This window comes from Lipotes vexillifer, unplaced genomic scaffold (genome assembly GCF_000442215.2).
Source record: "Lipotes vexillifer unplaced genomic scaffold, Lipotes_vexillifer_v1.1 scaffold312, whole genome shotgun sequence".
NCBI classification, from domain to species: Eukaryota; Metazoa; Chordata; class Mammalia; order Artiodactyla; family Lipotidae; genus Lipotes; species Lipotes vexillifer.
In genome coordinates this window covers 1,684,229-1,707,054 of record NW_006789251.1, presented here as the reverse complement: position 1 = coordinate 1,707,054, position 22,826 = coordinate 1,684,229, and the positions used below count along the sequence as shown (strand labels likewise).

General features: G+C 36.2%; 1 protein-coding gene across 1 annotated transcript in view; it reads left to right on the top strand.

Annotated features, from left to right (window-relative positions):
- FKTN (fukutin) overlaps positions 1-22,826 on the top strand; it is a 52,777-nt gene that overhangs the window by 28,165 nt on the left and 1,786 nt on the right. The window contains exons 5-8 of the mRNA XM_007462438.1: positions 29-161; positions 7,047-7,176; positions 9,111-9,244; positions 11,613-11,740. Of these exons, the coding sequence (XP_007462500.1) occupies positions 29-161; positions 7,047-7,176; positions 9,111-9,244; positions 11,613-11,740 (525 nt within the window). The remainder of the gene's footprint in view (positions 1-28; positions 162-7,046; positions 7,177-9,110; positions 9,245-11,612; positions 11,741-22,826) is intronic.

Sequence of the window (22,826 nt, the reverse complement as noted above, 5' to 3'; positions counted from 1 at the left end):
TATAATAAGTCTTAACTTTTGTTTTCAGGCCAGAGTTACAACAAGTTACTATTGATGGATTAGAAGTTCTCATTCCAAAAGATCCAATGCACTTTCTAGAAGAAATACCACACTCTAGATTTATTGAGTGTAGGTATAAAGAAGCTCGAGCATTCTTTCAGGTTAGAGATAACCAAATATTGTACTTTTCAAATTAAAGGAAGTGTATGTATAATATTTCTTGGGGGGGGAATGAAGGAACTTATGGAAAGTAAGTAAGAAAACATCTTTTCTGATTTGTCTATTTTTTTTTAGATGGTTTCAATTTTTTTTAAGTAGATTAAACATTAACCTTAAGGAACAATTTCTTCCCCAGTTGAATGGTTTGATATCTATGGAGACCTTGTTTTATTTGGAGACTTTGACAGGTTCAGCATTGGCCTCTGCTTTTAGTTAGGGTAGCCCATGAACTTTATAAAGATGGTATATTCTGTTCTTGAAGCAATCTGAGTAGGATGAAGCCATGTAGAATATGGACCATGCGGATTTAGAGAGGACTTCATAGAAAATACAGTTTTTCTCAGAGGGTTGGCACTGAATATGAATTTTTTGTGTTTTCGAAGGTTTTTGAAGATAAATGCTACACAAAGACCAAGTGCTTTTGAACTCTACTTTATTCTGCTGCTTTAGCTTTCAACTCAATAAACATTTATTAAAAGCCAGCTTCCCAGGAACTCTCCTGACCCCGGGGGATATAAAGATGATTTTAAAGGACATGAAAGTTCAGCTGTAAGAAATGACATGAAAGAGAGAGACAGTGAAATCAGTCAAATTTATGGTGGGGTTTTGGTACCCTAATTTTTCCACTTGCCCTTTATTTTCTGGGGTTCCCTTCCAAGAAAGCTGTGTACACAAGGATAGGAGTGGAATGGGAAAATGAAGTACCAGCTGTATCATCACTGGCCAAATGCCCAGCACCCACAAATGCAAGGTTTTTTCCGGTAGGCTGTACTGGCACCCAGGGCCTAGATCTGACAGCCTGGGTGGGCCTTCCTAGCCCTGTTCCCTTAAATCTATAGTTATGTGACTGTGAAGCATACCCAGTCAGCCTCGTGGATGAAAAGCTGCAAAACCGCATGTGTGGCTAGGCCAGCAATATTAGGCAAGTGCTGCCCATCATATCCCCACCACAGAGTAGTAGGAAGCAGAAGAGATGCAGACTGGTGCTTGCACTTGACCATTCATTCACTGTTCCTGCCTCAGGGGAGTTTTTTTCTGGTTGCCACCTCTGTCATAGCAATTATCACAATTAATTGTGAATGTCAGTCTTGTCCCCCTACAAGATTATGTGAACTTCTTGATGGCAGGCATCTTATTTTACTCACCTCTATAGCCCCAGTATCTAGCACAGTAGCTGGCGCAAAGAAAAGCTCCTATAGTGATGGAAAAATGCATGAAGAATAAGGTGCTCATCCGAATCAAATGGTTTTTTTCCAGGACACTTATTAGAGCTACTCTATTTCCTAGCAAGCATTTGCCCAAACTCATTTTATTGAACTTTGTGAGAAGGCAGTGTAAGATGTAAAATGTTTCAAGATATTGAGAAATCATGAGAATAGTGTTATATTTTTTAAATTGCATATTTTCACTTTTGCTTTTTAGATTTTAAGGGCAACCATTCAGTCAGCATTAGAGTAAAGAATATGGATGACAGATGCTCAGAGGGCTAATCAGCTTATCATAGCCTCATACTTTTGGTGTTTAAAGTACCATCACATAGCAAGGCTATAATGCTATTGACAGGTTTCTCTTCATAAAAGGATCAAGTGGAACTTTGTATTCATTCTCTTTTTTTTATGCTAAACCTTTTTTTAAAATTTTACTTATTTTTTAATTTTATTTTTGGCTGTGTTGGGTGTTCGTTGCTGTGCGCAGGCTTTCTCTAGTTGCGGTGAGCAGGGGCTACTCTTGGTTGCGGTGTGCGGTCTTATTGCAGTGGCTTCTCGTTACAGAGCACGGGCTCTAGGCTTCAGTAGTTGTGGCATGCAGGCTCAGTTGTTGTGGCGCACGGGCTTAGTTTTTCCGCGGCATGTGGGCTTGAACCTGTGTCCCCTGCATTGGCAGGCGGATTCTCAACCACTGCACCACCAGGGAAGTCCCAAACTTTGTCTTCATTCTTCATCATGTTATTTGTGTCCTTCACTAGTAGCAAGACAGACTCGTGATTACTGATTTGTTTTCCTCTTCTGATAATGTACTGTTATTACTGATATAGAGTACCTAATGGGATTGATAACTTTTTTTAATCCTTATCCTTGTAAATGTTTCATTCTTCATCATTTCTTACGTTATAACCACAGGAAGGTCAGTTTTCAAATTAAGGCGAACATACATAACTTTGAACACTTGATGGCGCCAAACAGTCTTAAATACAATGCCTGGTGTTTGAAAAAAAAAAAAAAATCAATGAATTTACTAGATCTCACAAAGCAGCCTCCTAACTTTCTTTCTTTTTTTTTTTATAATAATTTTTGGAAACGTTTTCAAACTTTCAGAAAAGTTACAGATGCAGTGCAAATAATTCTTTTTCCTGAACCATTTGCAAGTAAGTTGTCAACATCTGCCCCACAACTTCAAATAACTTAGTATTTCTTGAAAACAAGAACATTCTCCTACATGTCTTAGTACAAAAATCAGGAAATTAATATAAATATTATTACCATTTAATCCTCATTCAAGTTTTTCTAATTATCCCAATAATGACTATTATAATAAAAGGATTCTGTTCAGAATCACATGTTGCATTTAATTTTTCTGTCTCTTTAGTTTCCTTCAGTCTGGAACAGTTTCACAATCACTTTTTAACTTTTATGACTTTGATACTTTTGAAGATTACAGGCCAGATATTTTGTACATTGTCCCTTGTTTGGGGTTTGTTTGGTTTTTCCTCAAGTTAGATTTAGGTTATATACCTTTAGTAGGAATAACACAGAAGTGATTCTGTGCTTTTACTTCATCCTGTCGGGCGCTGCATGATTTTGATTTGTCCCATTACTATTGACTTTTACATTGATTACGTGATTAAAGTGCTGTCTGCTGGCTTCGCCCTGATGAAGTTTCTATTTTTCCCTTTGTAATTAATAGGTATTTGGCATGAAGGTACTTTAAAAGTCTGTAAATATTGTCAATATCTTCCTCAAACTTTCAAGTTTCTTTGTTTATATCAATATGAACTCATGATTTCCTATTTTCTTCAATGAGTTATAGTGCACTATTTTCATTGTTTATTTTGATCCTCAAACTGTTCCATATTTGGCCAGTGGAAGCCCCTTCATGTGACTTCTGTGTCTTTTTGACATGTCTCCATCATCTTTTGAGCACCTTCTTGCTTTTTGGCTCAAGATATTCTAGGTTCATCTTGTAATTTCCCTGCTACAGTCCTGGAATCAGCCATCTCTCTGGATACTGATTCCTTCTAGAAGCCAAGCCTGGATGCCAGATTTGCTTGCCTGCAGGGCCTCTCAGTGACAGGAGTAGAGTGTGTGTGTGTGTGTGTGTGTGTGGTGTGTTTACTTCTGTATCTGTCTTATCTATCACGATCCATGAATCCACATTGATGTCTTCAGTCTGATTTATATTTCAATTAAATAGCATAGGGTTCATTTCCTTATTTGTGACTCCCTTCTCAAACAGTGAGAAACCTGACTTATATTACCCTTAATATATTTACTTATTTGTTCAATCTCCCATTATTTCTGCTGTTCCCTCTGCCACATGGATGCTATCCTCATCCTGCTTAGGTGTTGCTCTCCCCCACTGGGCTACTCCCATATATAGACACACTTCTCATCTTACTCAGGCTCTGGCTCCCCACACTGGACTCTTCTCCATGTGGATGCCCTCGATGCCTTCTCGGGCTCCGATACCCATGCCAGGCCACCACTGTGCGCTTTCTTGCTCTGCCTCACCTAGTGGCTCTAGTTTAGAAGAGTCCAGGGAGGGAAGGAGAACAGAGGGGAAGTGCTCTCCTGGCTTACTTTATTTACTTTAATTATTTTCTCAATCTACCAAGAAGTTTAGGACTAGGATAATACACATTTTCCTGCACTTGATTTTGTTTCAGCAGTAACCATCAAAAAATAATTGATGAGCTTCAGTTTGTTGAGTTCCAGTAAAATCCTAGAGGGGAGTATGGAAATATCTGGACCCCTGGCCCAGAAATATCTAGAAAGCCACATTCATATCCTCTGTCTTCTATTAAGTTGCTCTGAGACCTGGGGCAAATTTCTGAGCCTTAGTTTCCTCATCTGTGAAATGAGTGGACACCTTCTGTCATTTTATTGTTTTTCATCTATATTTTGGGGAAAGATTTGGGGAAAGGTTGCCTGAACAGGAAAGATCATATGGACTGGTATTTAAATTAGGATTTAGTCTTTTTCTAAGAGGCATGGTAATCCCAAGATTTATATGAGACATTTTTAAATGGAAAAAAGTATGTATAACTATAACTTTTAAAGTCCGTAACAGATGTATAAGGTGTATAGGTATATATGTGTTTATACTTTAATGCATATGAGGGTCAATTCTAAGAAATGGAATTTCTGGGAGTGTCATGTTATTTATTAAAGGTATGTCAGAGCTGGGAGTGTGTCTATGCAGGGGCAGCCTCAGTTGGACATAATTGTCAGAGTAATACTTTTGTAGAACACAAAGTTTTCATTTCTGTTACTTAATTTGATCCTTTCAGTTACTCTGTGAAATAAGCCAAGGATTCACCATTAACTGATAAGAAAACTGAGGTTTCAAGATGTAAGTTACATAGTCATTATTGGCTGAGCATGGAGTAAATTCTGGGTCTCCAAATTTCTAGCTCCAGGCTTTCCCCCCCTACAATAGGGATATGAACATGCATCTCTCATGCCAATCATATGTTCTAAGAGAATTGTGGCTCTGAGGGTGTTTTCATATTGAAAAGATCCCACATACTTTGTGTATTCTGGAGAATGTAACTTATCTTCAGGAATCTGTCTTTTTTTTTTTTTTTTTTTTTTTTTGTGGTTCGCGGGCCTCTCACTGTTGTGGCCTCTCCCGTTGCGGAGCACAGGCTCTGGACGCACAGGCTCAGCGGCCATGGCTCTCGGGCCCAGCCGCTCCGCGGCATGTGGGATCTTCCCGGACCGGGACACGAAGCAGTGTCCCCTGCATCGGCAGGCGGACTCTCAACCACTGCGCCACCAGGGAAGCCCCAGGAATCTGTCTTTTTTCCTAGGGATACTTTTTGCTTGAGATATATGGTCCTTCTAGGAACTGTATTTCCTCCTGCTATATTGTAAAAGAATGCCAGGATATTTTAAGATATTGTGGGATGGGAGGGGATTAGTCAGTTATTTACTCATTTACGCATTTATCAATATGTGTTGCTCACATATTATATACCAGGCACCATTTTCAATTTGTACATACAGTGATGGAGAGATTCAGTACTTGCCTTAAAGGATTCATGTTTACAGCCTATTGGAGGAAATATAAATAGAATCAGCAATTAGAATTAAATGATAAGGGGGATGGGTGAAATAGGTGAAGGGGATTAAGAGATATAAACTTGCAGGTATAAAACGAATATGTCATGGGGATGTAATATACAGACTAGGGAAAATAGTCAGTAATATTGTAATAACTCTGTATGATGACAGATGGTAGCTAGAGTTATCATGGTGATCGTTTTGTAATATATAAAAATATTGAATCACTATGTTGTACACCTGAAACTAATATGATATTGTATGTCAATTACAATTCAATTTTAGAAAAAGACTTTGATCTTCTGTTCTGGAACAAAAAGAATTAAATATGATAACAATTATAATAAAAGTATATATAAATGGTAACTGTTATAAGGTCACTGAACAGATTATTTTATTTGTCTCTGTCTATATCTAGTACCAAACGTAATTTCTTGCTCTTTAAATGTTGAGCTGAAGAGGAGCCCTGGGAGAATAAATACATTTGTGTTCCTGGGAAAATCAGGGAATGTTTTTCAGAGGGTGGAACTGAGACCTGAAAGATTTTGTTAGTCAAGGGCATTTCAGACAGAGGAAACATGTTGACACAGAGGCTTGAAAAGTTGTGATATATTTGGGGAGTGAAATATGAGAAGGGTGGAGATAAGGCTGGACCAGTACTCTGGCCTTAAACACAGTGTCCTTGTCTGCCATGCCAAGAAGTTTAGATTTTTGTCCCGTAGGTAGTGAAGCATCAACGAAGAATTTTCAGTGCTTTCTTCAGTTCCAGAACACCCTAAAAATGAAGAAAAGCAGAAAAGCAAAAAGACTATAAGTAAATGACAGTAATATTTGTATAGAATTTCAAAATTTGTGAGCCATTTTTCTGTCATTATCTCATTTAAATCTTCACAGCAGTCCTGCAAAGTATAATTATTATTCTTTAATTATTGATGAGAAAATTATATCTGAGAGAGGTTTGTTCTTTGATTCTCTCATTCATTCAAGTACTGTTTTAGACATTGGAGATATAGTGATAAACAAAATGAAGTCACTTTCCTCGTAGAGCTTATGTTCTTCTGAGGCGCTATGCCCAGGGTCATAGCTAAAATGAAGTGAGTTTAGACTTGAACACAATCTGATTAAAAAATCCCACATTCTTTGTACTATACTGTTCTGTCCTAAAGACCATTTGCACCAGTGAATGATGAAAACGTCACTGAAGGCCTTGTGCTTCAGATATGCCTGTAGCTCTCTTAATTAACCTTCTTGTCCCCTAACTACCCAGTCTGCTAAATTGTGATGTAGAGGAGGGAGTTGATAAAGGTATAAATCTCATCCTTTGAGAATCCTGGGTATAGTCCTTCCCCTTTAACTTGTCTCTCCTAGAATCCACTCTTATAGTCTTATTTTAATGTGTGACTAACAAGGAATTCTGAAACTTGATTTTTATAATCAGAAAATATATAATATGGGGTTAATTTTCAAGTTTAAGTTGGATGTCACAGAAATATTCCTGGCAACTTAGAAATGGCTATAATAGCTGACTATTTATTATATCTGTAGCAATACCTTGATGATAACACTGTGGAAGCTATGGCCTTTCGGAAGAGTGCAAAGGAATTGTTGCAACTAGCAGCCAAAACATTAAAGAAATTGGGAGTACGGTTCTGGCTGAGCAGTGGAACTTGTCTAGGTAAAATTCTTGTTACTTTACATTTGTTTTTTGATATTTCATCCTCTTTGGCTCTAAGGATGACTGCTTGAGATGACAAAGCATCAGTGGTATTCGAAGCGTCATATTTATAGAAAGAATAAACATAGTGCATGGAGCAAGGATTTATTGATTTTTTTAAAGAAATAACTTCAGAAGCATAAAAGAGAATTAGGAAGGCCATGTCGTGTGTCCCAAAATTATAAGTAATTTGTATAAAATTTATATCAGAACATGTAGACTACATGTGATTCTCAGATAATCTTTAGATAAGCATTTTATTATTTCTATCCCAAAGGTTGTTATTACCTTAAAAAAAAAAACTGTATTCTGTTTCTTTACTTACACACAATACAGATAACTTGCATTGCACCAAAAGTTTCTAAGAGGAAAGGGAATGTCATAAGGTCTTCCACGAATCTTTTCCAGATCATGATTGGACATCACTGTCTTACCACATTCTGTTCATTCTGAGATGGGGAAATGTAGAATCCAAGAAAGATTTCTGGATCTCTTTCTATTGTGCATTAGCTCAAACTCCTTTGGATTTTAGAATTAAACATTTTTTTGTTTTTATTCCCTCTTGTTTATAACTGTAGTTGATTATATCTGTATTTGTTCTATCTTAATTATAACTATATTTGTACAAAAATTAATTTTGTTCCTGCTTTTATAGGGTTACCATATAATTTATTGTCCAATTCAAGAGACTTTTTGAGAGTGAAAGGAGTGCCATTAGTAATTATGTTGGTACAACAGGTGTAAACAGGGATGTATGGTTATCCTGTTAATTAGGCTTTGAGGAAAATTCCCATGGTTCTTCCTGTCAAGGAGCTTCCAGCTAGAGTAACCCCCACCCCCCCAAAAAAGAGTACATCTCATTTATGTGATACATGCTTTAAGGTTTAACTTTCTGGAGTAAGATTGTTTTATAGACTGTCATCAAAAATATTTCGTAATCATTTATCATGATATCTTTTGTGTTCTTAGCCCCATGGTTTTCTTAATTTAAGGGCATTTATAAAATGAGGGAGTTGGATTAGATGATACTTAAGGAGCCTTCCATTTTTAGTAGTTCATGATTCTTTGATAGATGTGGATTGTAGATTTTTCTTAAACTAGAGATGAGATCCCATGCTAGGCTTCTAAAGATCTATGTTAAAATGAAGTTAAAATTTAGAATTCCAAACAGTATTTCCCAAAGATAATCATAGACATTTATTTACTTTTTGAATACTTTGAATGGAAGGATTAGAAGGATAATAAGAGAAACTGAGAGCCCTTAGTAATATTAAGGTATAAATTTTGCCTTTTTAGAACATTATTATAGCACCCAATTTAGAAGTAGATACATAGTAAATATGTAGAAATATCTTTTGACAGTATGCTGAAAATTGAGGCTGGTACTGCTCTTCTTTTTTATGTGATCCATCAGACATGAGCTGTTCAGAGCTGTTAAGTTCTACAAATTACTGCTCAGGAAAGGGATATAGCTTAAGCAAAAGAATTAAATTATATTTTTCAGCATATCTTAAAAGCAACCTTCATCATAAGAGATTTATGATTAAACATTTTAAAAAGTAACTTAATGTTTTAAATGGATGGCCCAGTTAACATTATTAAAGCTAATAGTTTATTCAGAAATTATAGTACATCATGAAAGTTTTTGAGGCTGCTGAGTGCTCAAACCAGTAAAAATGAAGGAAGGAAGGAATAAAAGAAATGTTCTTCAACAAGTGGCTCCTATAATCACAGATACTAAGTTGGGATCTAATTTTTTTTTAATTTTGGTAAAGCGCACTAAGTCTAATCCTGTGAAATAAAATACACTGTTACAAAGACTATCCATTATAATAATGACTAATTTTTTCCAAACTTAAGTTTTTAAAAACGTTTTCTCATTCCTTTTTTTTTAGGATGGTATCGGCAGTGCGGCATAATTCCTTATAGTAAAGATGTTGACCTAGGAATTTTTATACAAGATTACAAATCTGATATTATTTCAGCATTTCAAGATGCAGGACTCCCACTCAAACACAAATTTGGGAAGGTCAGTAATAAAAATCTGATTTACTTCATTAGTAACATGTCTCAAAAGTAAAGTTTATATTAAGCAACTCAGAGATGTTTAAAAGCACTGTATGTAGCATTTTATCACTCATTATCGACCAGGATGAGTTCAGCAGAAGATTATTACCACTTGTGGCTTCTGCACTATTTAAGGAAAACTAGAAAATCTGGCTTTTTCTATTGACCATGAGAAGGCAAAAAGGAGCTTGGACTCTTGCAGAAGAATTTATTGCCATTATATTAGGCAATAATATAACATAATTAATTAATATAATATATGATTAATAAGTAAGAATCTCATCTACCCTACGTGAAGTTATGTTTTTTCTCATGAGTCATTTAATTTTATGTTCACGTAGGCATCATATTATTATCAACTTGAAACATTCCATTGATTGCTAAGAATTAGAAATACAGGGACTTCCTTGGCGGTCTGGTGGCTAAGACTTTGCCTTCTAATGCAGGTGGTGTGGGTTTGATCCCTGGTCGGGGAGCTAAGATCCCACATGCCTCTCGGCCAAAAAAAAACAAAACACAAAACAGAAGCAATGTTGTAACAAATTTAGTAAAGACTTTAAAAATGGTCCACATCAAAAAAAAAAAAAAAAAGCCTAAAAAAAAATATGGAATCATTTCAAACAGTACTTGGGTTTCTTCTTTATTTCACATGTCCTAGGCCATAGCAGTTTTCTCACAGGTCAACTAGGAATAGGTCATTGTGGCTTAGATGAAATCTCCTTTTAGACAATTTGATTCCTATGCCCTAAGCCTATGATCCCGACAATGACCTTACTCTTAATTTGGTTGTTCCCAGGGAGGTGTTGTCCTGGAAAGCAAGTAGAAGTATGTTTAGTTCCTGGAAAATTACTTCTCTCATCATAATCATTCTAGTTTATTTAAAAATTTAATAAAATATCTTCCTGAGGTGAAAGGCAAAGCGATAGAACTCTAGTCATTCAGCAGTTGTTTCCTTAACACTCAGTCTCTGCCTGGCACTCAGCTCTGCACCCAGGACACAAAGATGAATAAGGTACAGTCTTTATCCTTGAGGAGTCCACTGTCTAATTGGGAGAAAACAAATTCATAAACAATTAAGTGATTAGTGCTGCCACAGACAGATGCACCAAGTCCAATGGGAACATAATTATTTGTAGGATAAGTTTCTTAGGGAAATGCTCTCAGAATTCTTTGTACTTTTTAACTTCTTTTTTCTTTTTTTCATGTATATAATGTATTGATATATGGGTTTCTATGCCACAGTTACATAAGTACTCATTTATTGATTGTGATGAGAGACTTACTTCCTGATAGTTTTACTTGGTTATTAAAGGGAATAATTATTCTTTGATTACTTTCCTTCTTTAGTCAGAAAGGGGCTCAGGAACAGGATGTTTTGCAGAGTGACCATTTAACTACTATAAGTCATTTACTCTGAGTTGTCATCAGTTGTAAAAAGCAATATTATTTTATGTGCATTTAAGAAAGAAATCAGTGCTCGCTTCGGCAGCACATACACTAAAATTGGAATGATACAGAGAAGATTAGCATGGCCCCTGTGCAAGGATGACACGCAGATTCGTGAAGCGTTACATATTTTTGCAACCTAAGTGTCCGTTGACAGATGAATGGATAAAGAAGATGTGGCACATATATACAATGGAATATTACTCAGCCATAAAAAGAAATGAAATTGAGTTATTTGTGGTGAGGTGGTTGGACCTAGAGTCTGTCATACAGAGTGAAGTAAGTCAGAAAGAGAAAAACAAATACTGTATGCTAACACATATATATGGAATCTTAAAAAAAAAAATAGTTCTGAAGAACCTAGGGGCGGGACAGGAATAAAGACGCAGATGTAGAGAATGGACTTGAGGACACGGGGAGGGGGAAGGGTAAGCTGGGACGAAGTGCGAGAGTGGCATGGACATACATACACTACCAAATGTAAAATAGATAGCTAGTGGGAAGCAGCTGCATAGCACAGGGAGATCAACTCAGTGTTTTGTGTCTACCTAGAGAGGTAGGATAGGGAGGGTGAGAGGGAGACTTAAGAATGAGGGGATATGGGGATATATGTATACGTATAGCTGATTCACTTTATTATATAGCAGCAACTAATACAACAATGTAAAGCAATTATACTCCAATAAAGATGTTAAAAAAAAAAGAGAAATCAAACAATGGTGTGCTACTGATGCATCCCAATTTCAGAAGTGCTCCAACTTGAAAAACAGTATCTTGAAACCTATACTCTCTCTCTGTATAAAACATAAGAATCTTTTTTTTTTTAATTTTAAAAAATGTACTTCCTTTGTTTCAGTCTGTGAAGATGTTCATCTTCTCCCTAGGTAGAAGACAGCTTGGAACTATCTTTCCAGGGAAAAGATGATGTAAAACTTGACATTTTTTTCTTCTATGAAGAGACTGACTATATGTGGAATGGAGGCACTCAGGCCAAAACAGGAAAAAAATTTAAGTATGAATCAGATAAGTACTTACAAAAGGGGCTATAGTAATAACTGCAGAAGGTAGAAATAAGGAAGTAACTGAAAATGGGGGGAAAAAAAGACTGTCAAGTCTCACCGTTAGCTAATACTTTCTCAGCTTTCCCAGAGAGCCCAGTTATGCTTGAGAAGTGAGGACTACTTATAAGGACAGTCCCTGTGGAGGAAGTGCCCCTGGGTTTGTCAGTCCATAGGGTCATTGTGATTGGAAGCCCTTGAGTCATCAGAAAGGGAAAGCCAAAATAAGGAACAGAAAAATCAGGCCCAGAGCCTGAGCCAAAAAACGGATTGACTGTTAGAGCTGTAGGAGCTTGATAATTTGATGAGAATGGGTAAGGGTCAGTAAGAAGGAGATTGTTAAGGTCACGTGAAGTTTAAGTGAGGAGATTGGGATTGGCTGGAGCTGAGGTCATGAATGCTGGGCAAGCTCTGGAATGTGCCTTTAACATAGACTGAGGGCTAATCCTTAAAGGATAGTGATCGGGCTTAACAGCTACTGTATTTTGTCAAATGTAAGGTGATATGCATTGTAAGATGTACCATTATTTTATGTGCTACCAAGAAAGGAAAGACACTGCCAATTATAATCTTAAGACACATGATTCAGATAGAAAATTGCAGGGGAGAGTGTCTCAATTCTGAATTAATTGATGGACTGCAATATGTTAGATTGGCATTTTGAACTTTTTTTTTTTTTTAATACTGCCATAGTCAAACTCCTTGATGACGAAAGACAAAAATGAAGTTAGAGTAACTGAGTGCCCTTTATGATGCAGTTGGCCTGTTCACAGTTCTGAGAGAGAGAGAACGAATGCGAAAGAGAACCCAGAGAGCAAGGGCTCTGGAATCAGGCAGACCCGGGAAGCCTCAGCTTCACCCTAATTGTGGCCTTTAGCTTTTCTGAACATTAATCCCCTCATCCATTAAATTTGCGTAGTACTACTGTGTATCAGGCACTACTATGAACATGTTTCATGTATTAACACATCTAATCCTCATAACAACCACAGATAGTCTATGAGGCACTGAGAATTTAAGTCGTTTGTTCAACATCACAGCGAATAAGTCAGACAGCAGCCTGTCTCTAGAGTTCATACTTTTAATCACTACCCCCTACTGCCTCTGTAATACACCTGACAGTATGAGGTACTTAGCGGAATGCTTAGCACTTATTATCAGTAAGTGGTGGTTACCATTGTTATTATTATTTAATATTATTAATATTATGATTGCTAATGTGATTGCTGTCGTTATTGTCATTCTTATGGTTGTTATATGACCAGTAGCATAAATTTCCCTCACCAACTAGCTGAGATTGAGCCACTGGGAGCATTGGGGAATGTTCTACATAGCATAGAAGAAGAATTCCAAACTTGGACTGGTTTCTCCTGGGTACTTAGACATATCCTACTGGGATCACTGAATCTGTTTGAAGGCAGGGAGTCTCCATGTAAGGTTAAACTGGTTCTGGAGGTTTGAGAGTAATCCAAACCTTTTTCTCAAAGTAATGAAGTATCCCAATTGACCCTGATCCTGGAGCATATTCCCGAAACTCATTTATTATAAAAAAAATATTTTGCTTTATGACAACAAACACCTTCATGCTGAGTAAGCTCAGATTATAAGACAGAAATTAGTAAGTTAATGAATTTGTAATTGACACTCTCACTATGGCTAGGTGAATAGGGAGCTAAGTGTTTTTGACATTTAGCTATAGTTTGTTTATTCAAATATGATAAAGATGCCAAATTTAACACATAATTTAGAGGCTTTTTTTTAAACTAGGAGATAGTGTAGCATAGAAATTAAAGACATGGAGCCAGTCTGCTTGTTTTTGAATCCCAGCTCTCCATTTTATCAGCTATATTATCTGTACCTAAGTTTCCTCAAATGTAAAATGGGAACAATAATAGAAATTCCTACATAGAATGGTTTTAAGAACTAAGTGAGTTAATACACAAAAAGGGTTTTGAAGATAATTAAGCATGTCCTGAGTGCTAAGTAATTATTAGCTGCTATTATTAATACTCTCTGTAGCAGTAGTATTTCTCTTCTTAGTCTTATAAGAAATTTACAGATCAGAAACCTATATAATTATCTCAATATTAAACTGCCACACCTATTCTTAGAGAACTCATATGAGAATGTCACCTTTGTTCTAAGAAAAGTAATTTCTGAAGCTCGTATTATAATCATGTTAGTCTTAATTTTTCTTCTAAGGCTTTTTTAGAAGGATTTCTTTCTTCTCACTGACATGATCCCATGTCAGACCTCAAAAGAACTATGCACTTCTAACCACTACATCTCTGGCTAGAAAAGTCTTCTTTCATTGTGCTTTAACTGCTCTTTATGGTAGCAGTGTTTGGGAAGTGGAGAGTGTTCTGATTATTTAACGAGAGAAATGAGCAGTGATAGAACTGCCTGAACAGATGGTGTGAGTCTCAGATTTTCTATTATGTTACCGTAACCTTAAAAGGCAGAGAAGAGAAAAGGGGATGGTTGTGTGGAGTAGTTTCTTCGGAAGATTCCCCCAGCCATATGCCATATTCATTCTTTTCCCTACTATTTACTTTAAGGAACTATAGAATTTTCACCACTATTGTTCCTAGAGGGAAAAATCTTTAAAGCTACTCTAAGGGTCTTTTTATCTTTATAATATTCTACTTTTTATTCATGTGTAGTTTATTCTGAGAAAAAGCTTAATAATAATATAGGATGCTTACCATTTTTTGAAAAGGTGAAGAGGAATGAGGAAGGAAGAAAAAAGTTTCCGCTTTCAAAACTTTATTCTGCGTGCCTTCAGAATGATGTTTTTGGTCATAAGATTTAATAATAATTACAATATTGATAGCAATGTAAAGCTATAGCTACCAGGTATCAGCTAGATATCAGGCACTATGATAGGTAATTTATTATTTAATCTCAGATCATCCTCACATTATCCCTGTGGGTTAGGTGTTCTCACTCCCAGTTAGTTATGAGGAAACTAAAGCCCAGAGAAGGGAAGTAACGTATCCAAGGTTCTCTGGCCATTAATGGTAGGGCCAAGATTTAACTTCAGACCTGTTGGATTCTTAAGCCTAAATGCTTCCGTCTAAGAATTAATAGGTTAAATGAGTTAATGTATGTAGTAATGCAATTAGAACAGTACCTGCCACATAGTACTGTGTAAGTATTAGCTACGGCTGCAACTATCATTACCATACTATTATTCTATTACTATTACTACTCATGTGTTGCACTGGTACAAAACACTGGACCTTCAACACAGTGGTAACTTGGATTAGTTACTCTTTGGGCAAGCATTTTCTTCCCAGGTCCCATATTTCTTCCATCTTCAATTCTTACTCTAAACCTATACTTTCAACTAAAATCTAAATTCCATTCTTAAATATTGTCTGGATTTTTAATATTTATTTTTCTTCTCCAAGTTCCAATCGCCAATAATAAAAAGTGATGAATATATTAACTATGCCTCCAGATGTGAAATTGTCATTCCAAAACTTCACAGTTCTTACAGATGCTGCCCAGATTCCTTTGGGTTATTTCTTTCCTTCACATCTGAATCAACTGATGTAAGTAGAGGCCAGAAGTTTAAGAGGCAATAATAATGGTAATAATAAAAATTAACTTTTATTGAATATTTACTTTGTGCTTGGCATTATGCCAAGCTTTTATATGCATCATCTCATTTAACCCTCACAAGTTTATAAGGGAGATTTACTGTCACCTCATGATATGGATGAGGAAATTAAGGCAGAGCTAAGCTTCAGACCTAGGGCCATATCACTTCAGAGCTCGTATTCTTACCCATACACAATGTTAGTGTCACCACAATCTCTCATATTGTTAATACTCCCTCCATGAAAGTAGCCCTTCTATTTATCGACATTGTCAGAATATTACAGGTACCTCTGTATCCTCTGATAGGAAATCTGCTACCCCTGGGGCTACCTGTGGCTTACTTAGGCCTTCTGATACATGCAGCTTCTGCTTAGTGTATAGATCTTCAAAAAATTTGGATTTGTCCTCTGTGAGACTAGACTCATCCAAATGTGACTCCTATATAATTTAACATTTCATTTCTGCAACATTTATTTACTAACTGCTATGTGCTAAGGATTCTGATGTGAATATAACTTAGTTTCTGCTCTCAAGGATCTCATAATCTAGACCATGAAACAAATATTAAAGTACTCTGTCAGCAGGATGTGATTTAAATAGGTGTCATGTATAGTTGTGATACAAATCAACTATCTAGAAGCAGTGACAAGGAAGTGTGGCATAAAAAATAGAGAAGTTTGTTAGGGAGACTTAGGAGGAATTTGGAGAAAGGTCTAATAATAGGTTTATATAACTATTATTCTATTTAGATTATTCCCATTTTTTATTATTAAAAAATTCTGTGAACATCTTTATATATAACGTGAAAGCTTTATAAGGGGTTGTTTCTTTGAATAGATTCCCAGAACGGGGATTATTATTATTGTTTGATTGTGCTATTTGAGAAGAAGAGGGGTAATTGGTCAATGTTCTGATAAAAGTACAAGATTTTACTGCTCAGTGTCTTGTTTTTCCTTTGACTCCTTAAGTCTCTTTGCAGCTGTACAGGTCACCTCAGTCATCTTTGTCAGCTTGCTTTATTTTACCTGCCTTTTTTCCCCCTATTTTTTAAAAATAAATTTCTAGTTTTGTGATAATTTTAGATTCACAGAAGATAATACAGATGAGTTTCTGGATACAGTCACCCAGTTTCCCCTAATGTTAACGTATTGTTACTGTGGTACATTTGTCAAAACCAAGAAACCAGCCTCGGTGCATTACAGTTAACTAAACTCTAAATATTATCTGTACACTTCACCAGTTTATCTAATGCCCTTTCTCGGCTCTAGGATCAAATCCTAGACACCACAGTGTATTCAGACCCCAGCCTTTCGAAACTTGATTTCAGTCCACGATTTTAAGTATGTCACTAGTAGTGCCAGGTTATTTATTAGACGTCATCCCGTGTCCCAGTTCTGCCATTCGAGGGCATCTGCCATTGAGTTGCGTCCGTTTTGAGGTTGCTCCTCAGTACCTCTAAATGGAAATAATCTCCCCTTCCTCTGAATTTCCGTAGATTTTTCTTTTCCCTTTACCTCTCTTATGCTGTATTTGGGTACTTCTGCTGATTTTTCTGTCCTTTCTGAGTCATAGGTAGAATCAGTCCTGATAAATCTGTCAGGCTGAGTGAGACCTGAACCCTACTTGAAACTAAAACCAGGTCCTCTTAAGCACAGTTTACAGTGTTTCGTTAAGATGAAAGGGTGACACCAGATTGATGACTTGATCCAACGTAGCACCTTTGGAGAATCAAAGCCATAAAGTTAAGTCATCCCAGTTGTTTTCAGTCACTGCTTCAAAAGAAGTTAATGACTGGTGTTGGTCGTTGAATCCCCACTCGTAAACTCTCTCAGCTCCATAGATTGATATTATGCTTCCATAGTTCTAGCTCTCAAAAAACACATTTGTCTTTTAAGTACTTACAGCTGTGAAGCTAAAAGGCAAATTTGAATAATTTCTTTAAATGAGTGCATTTAAAACATTAGCTTTTCTAAAAATGATGTCATATTTCCTGTTTTGTTTATACCTTCGTATTTTACAACACTTAGATTATGTCTTAGGTCTCCTTAGTAACACCTCCAAACCATGGAGGGAAGAACATTGAATGCATGTTATATGGTAATTGTATTCTTATACAATATATAGAAGTGGCAGTTCTTTATATAGTGAGCTTTATTTGTTTTTTTAAGAGATTACCTCAGAATGAATAAATAGCGGGCCTTTCACTTATATGAAGTAAATTTGGTTTTTTAAGACTGCGATATGTTTTGTTGTTTGAATATAATTCTGTAAGAGATTCTATATGGTAGTATTCTGAGAGAAATAAAAGCAAATTTCCACTAAATGACTTCTATACAAATGTTCACAGCAGTTTTATTCATGGTAGCCAAAAAATGGAAACAACCCAAATGCCCATCTTTTGGTGACCAAATAAACAAATTATGGTATGTTCAAACAGTGGAATTCTACTTAGCAACAGAGAGGAACCAACTACTAATATATGCAATAACGTGGATAAATCTCCAAAAGTTATGTTACGTGGAAGAATTCAAGTAGGAAGAGTAGGTACTATGTAACTGCATTTATTTGAAATTGTAAAGCAGGCAAAACCAGTCAAGAATGTGAAAAGGTCATTGATCACCAGGGGCCAGGGTGGACTGACTGCATGCCTGCCAAAAAGCACAGGGAGCTTTGGGAAGCAGGGTGGTAGAAATGTTCTGTATCTTGATTTTAGTGGTTACCCAGGTATATGCACCTGTCAAAACTCACAATGGGTGCATTTCATTATGTGTAAATTTCAGCTTGAAAAACTGATTTAAGAGTTTGAAAGAGAAAAAAATTCTGTGACTTAGAAAATTGATACTAAGAGAAAAGAGCCCAAGATCACAAGTAGAAACAGAAGGATATCTGGGACCAGAAGCCATGAATTTGATCAAGGCAGACCTAATTGCAGTGATAAACTTGGAGCCGTTTGCATCTGCTTGGACAAATTAGATAATCTGAGATCAAAATAAACGAAGCCTTTTGTATTTAGTATGAAGTTTGAAATCGTAATTTAATCTCCGTTTTTCATTATCTATTATATCCAAAAAGGAATCCTATAAAAATTGTCTGAGACAAAGCAAGCACAGCTGGAGTCTAATTACTTGTTGATGAGCTATAGATATAGTTTTTGGAAGTTACGCAGTAGAAATAAAAATGCCTTGAGGTTTTTCCCTCTGGCCTTAAAGAATAGTCTTGTGCATGCTTTAAATGAATAGTCTTTGATATGGTCATTAAGTATGTGCATTCAGGTGCTAAATGATAACTATCCATACAAGCTTTAATTTGTCTACTCATTGGTGATATAAATTTCTTCTACTTCACTGGTTCTGTCCTATGGAGATTGCATACGAGAGTTTGTCAATAAGATAGATGGAATCACTCAACTTACAGTGGAAGTCAGCAGAAAAACAAGGTTCAATGGGTAGAATTTTATCTTATAAAACATGTATATGCTATATATATACTGATTATATGTTAGAAGTTTGGGACAGGATTGGCATATGGGATCTACAAAGACCTCAGAGAGACTATATTCCAGTCCAGTCTCTGAAAAGTGTTAGCCATTCCTCTATTACCCCTTTGCTTCTGTATAAACAGTGGTAGGATTGTGAGAGGTTTAGCGGAAGAGATAGTTTAAAAAATACTAGTCAGCATGCTGTAACTTTGGTTTTCAAGTGTTGGTTTTTAGGGACGATCCAGTGGTTAGGACTCCACGCTTCCACTGCAGGGGGCCCAGGTTCAATCTCTGGTCCAGAAACTAAGACCCGGCGAGCCACATGGGGCGGCAAGAAAAAATCAAAAACAAAAGAAAACAAAGAGGGGCTTCCCTGGTGGCGCAGTGGTTGAGAGTCCGCCTGCCAATGCAGGGAACACGGGTTTGTGCCCCGGTCTGGGAAGATCCCACATGCCGCGGAGCCTGCATGTCCGGAGCCTGTGTTCCGCGACGGTAGAGGCCACAACAGTGAGAGACCCGCATACTGCAAAAAAAAAAAAAAGTGTGGAAGCTTTAAAATGCCCTCTTTAATAACTAATGAATTAAAAAGATCATAGTGGAAATTACAAAAGTTTTAGGATTCAAATAGGATGCAGTTAAGAGGATAGAGGTAAACTTTTAGCCTTAGAAACAATAAGTATTTCAATGGCTGTTGTGAGGTACCCCGTATGGGGGCCTCGTAATCTAATTCAGACTCACCCACACCCCCCACCCCATCCTCTAAAAAGTAGGGCAGAGGGAAGCTCATCAGTGGGGCACAAGCTGAGTGCATTTAGTCACTCCATCCCATGTCCCTTGCGAAGGTCTGAGACTAGGAGAAAAAAAAAAAACAAGTATGAAAGAATAGGTTTGAAAAAATTAAGCTACCAACTGAAGAGGTGAAAAGAACAGCACAGTCAGTCTAAGGAAAGTGAAGGAAGGAAACCAAGAGAAGAAATTAATGAAATAAAAAACAAACAGTATCATGGGAATTCCCTGGCAGTCCAGTGGTTAGGACTCCGTGCTTTTGCTGCCAAGGGCCTGGGTTCGATCCTGAGTGGGGGAACTTAGATCCTGCAAGACATGTGGCTCTGCCAAAAAAAGAAAAAAAGAAAGAAAAACTCTCAAAGATGAACAGATCCAAATGCTAGTTCTTAAGATAACAAATTATAAAAGTAGTAAACTAAGTAGACATCTAGCAAGATTGATCCAAAACAACTGTGTTACACTGACTCAAAAGAAAATGCTATGGACAACTAAGACAGCAGTCTAAAATGCGATATTAGATAAAATGTGAAAATGACAAAATTTTAACTCAAGAAGTTCCAAATAACTTATTAAAGAAATTGAATTGCTAATCAAAAATCCTCCTTTCCCCTTTTTTTCCCTACCAAAAGACCTAGAAAGTTTACAGGAAAGTTTTACCATGCCTTCACAGGATAGATTATTCCCTATATTATATAGCTTATTTTGCGGAAAAAAAAAAGAAAACTGCTTTAAGCAATTCATTTTATGACTGATAGCAAAACTGGACTCGGACAGTACCAAAAAAAAAAATTTTAAGGGAAATTACTGTCTTAGTGAACACAGATGAAAATATCCTGAATGAAAAACAAATGAATAGAATTTTGTAGTGTGTGTGTGTATTAGTGTAATTCTCAACACTTGAAATTAAAGGGAGGAAAAGGTATGTGATTGTTTCAATAGATGACATTAAAAACATTTGATACATTTCATAATTAACAACAACAACAAAAGGCCTTTTAGTAAACTTGGAGTAAAGGGGATCTGAAATTTTTTTAACCTAATAAAGGGAATATGCCAAAAATCTAGAGTGAGCAGTCGTATTTAATGGTAAAACTTTAGAAGCTTTTCTGTTAAAATCAGAAAAAAAAACATAAGAATGCATGCTGTCCCTGCTTTAATTAAGCAGTGTGCTGGAGGGCTTAGGCACTGGAATAACACAAGAAAAAGAAATTAAGAGTTAAAAGAAGAGACAAAATTGGTAATGAGAATAAACTATTGTGTTGTTTTGCAGGAAATTCTTGTTTAAAAAAGCTCTGCTGTTCCAACTCTAGAGTTTAATGCAAACTTATGTTTAAAAAGGTCAGATTCAGTTGTCATTGATGATGTCTCTCTCTCACTTAGCCTAGCTAACTAATTAACAGCAAAAACAGCGTTTTTCATTTAGCAATTGTTTTTAGGTGGTACAGTTAAACTGATGAAATTACTTTATCTAACCACCAATAAGTAGTTTTACAGATTTTAAGGATGTCTGTGAGGGAAAAAATGGTCTTCTCCAACTAACTCTTAATTCTAACTACTGCTTTTTGCAAAAATAAAAAGAAGTAAAAGTGGTATGAACTAGAAAATGAATGGAAGGATTTTGTGTGTGTGTGATAAGATCCCTTGAATTTATATTCTGATTTGGGGTTGTTTAGTCTGAATTTAAATCTGTTCACATTTTGGATCCTATCTCAGAACTTTAAAGTACAAACTACTTAGGAGAACTTAATGTGGGCTTTAAAAGCTAAGGTAACATTGACTCTAATTATAGTCTTAGTCATTATTTACTGGTAACCTGGACAGGGTACATGGCATGTGCTGTTCTGAGTCACTCACCCCCCCTTTTCCTCTCCACAATCCCGTTTTACAATAAGTTTTCACATTTTATTGTTTATCTTCCCTCTTCTCCTAGGAAGCTGGAATTTTCTTTTTGCTGAAAGGCTTGAAAATTATTTGGTGAAAGTAAAACCACAAAGATAGTTTAGGGATGTTTTTATTTAGGAACAAAAATTAACATTTGAGTTAAATTGTCTTTGAGTAATTTTAAGATTGCTTATATATTTTAAATGTTTTGTTTTTGTTCATAAATCTTTCATTGTTCAGTGAAAGCTTTGAACATTTCATTTTATCAAAGCTTTTATAAAATTTGTAGTATTCTCATCCATTGTATCATCCTGGACTTACGGTTTTTCTTTCTTTCATCTCTTTGATGAGACTGTGGAGGATTATATTTAAGAGGGACATTTCTTGGCCTGTGTTACTACATAGACCATGATTTCTGCCTCATTTCAGCTTCAGTGTGTCAACTTGAGAGGACAGGACAGGTGGACATTCTGCTGACCAGCATCTTGATCGGGGGGGGGGGTGGAGGCTGATGATGGATGGATATGTCTCACGGCAAAATAAGCAAGTCCATGAATATGAGTGTGCGGAGTAAAATTGGGACCAGCAGATGGTGGAGCTGTGCTGTATCCTATTTCTTCCTCAGCTTTGGGATTTGCTGTGGCCTTCTTTTCACAGAAGCCAGCTGGTATTGTCTATTAACTGCCAGCACCTATTGGTTTGTGTAGAAGGGACTTGTTGCTTTCTTTAGAAATGTTCAGCCTCTCATTTTCATCTGTGGCTTTATGTTCATCTGGTGGTAAAATAATATTCAAAAGCAAAATATCTGAGAACTGACCTTTCCTTGGAGAACATCCCAGTTAGATCCCATTTCTATAATCTGATTACACTTTGACATCTGGTTTTTCTCTGTTCCTTTTTTCTTTAATCCTCTGATATTTTAAATTTCTTTAATCTCTGCTATTGCCACTTTAAATCTCATTACTGAAGGCTCTTGCCATGTTGTGAAGAGAAGAAACATTTCTCAGAAAGCAACAACACAGAATATAGCATTAAAATATAAACTTAAATCTAATGAACCTGCTAGTTTTAACTTTCCTTTGTAATATATAGAATTTCATTTACCGATCCAAAGTATCTTTAAGAAACATGGGGGTTTTTTTAGTATAATTTCTGAAACTTACTAATTGAAATAATTCTGCTGTAAGTTGAGTTAAGTTCATTATAACTAGTGGGCTAGCTTAGAGATACTCTTTTACATTTGAGATGAGAAAAAGAAAGAAAGGCCAAAAAAAAAAAAAAAAAAAAGG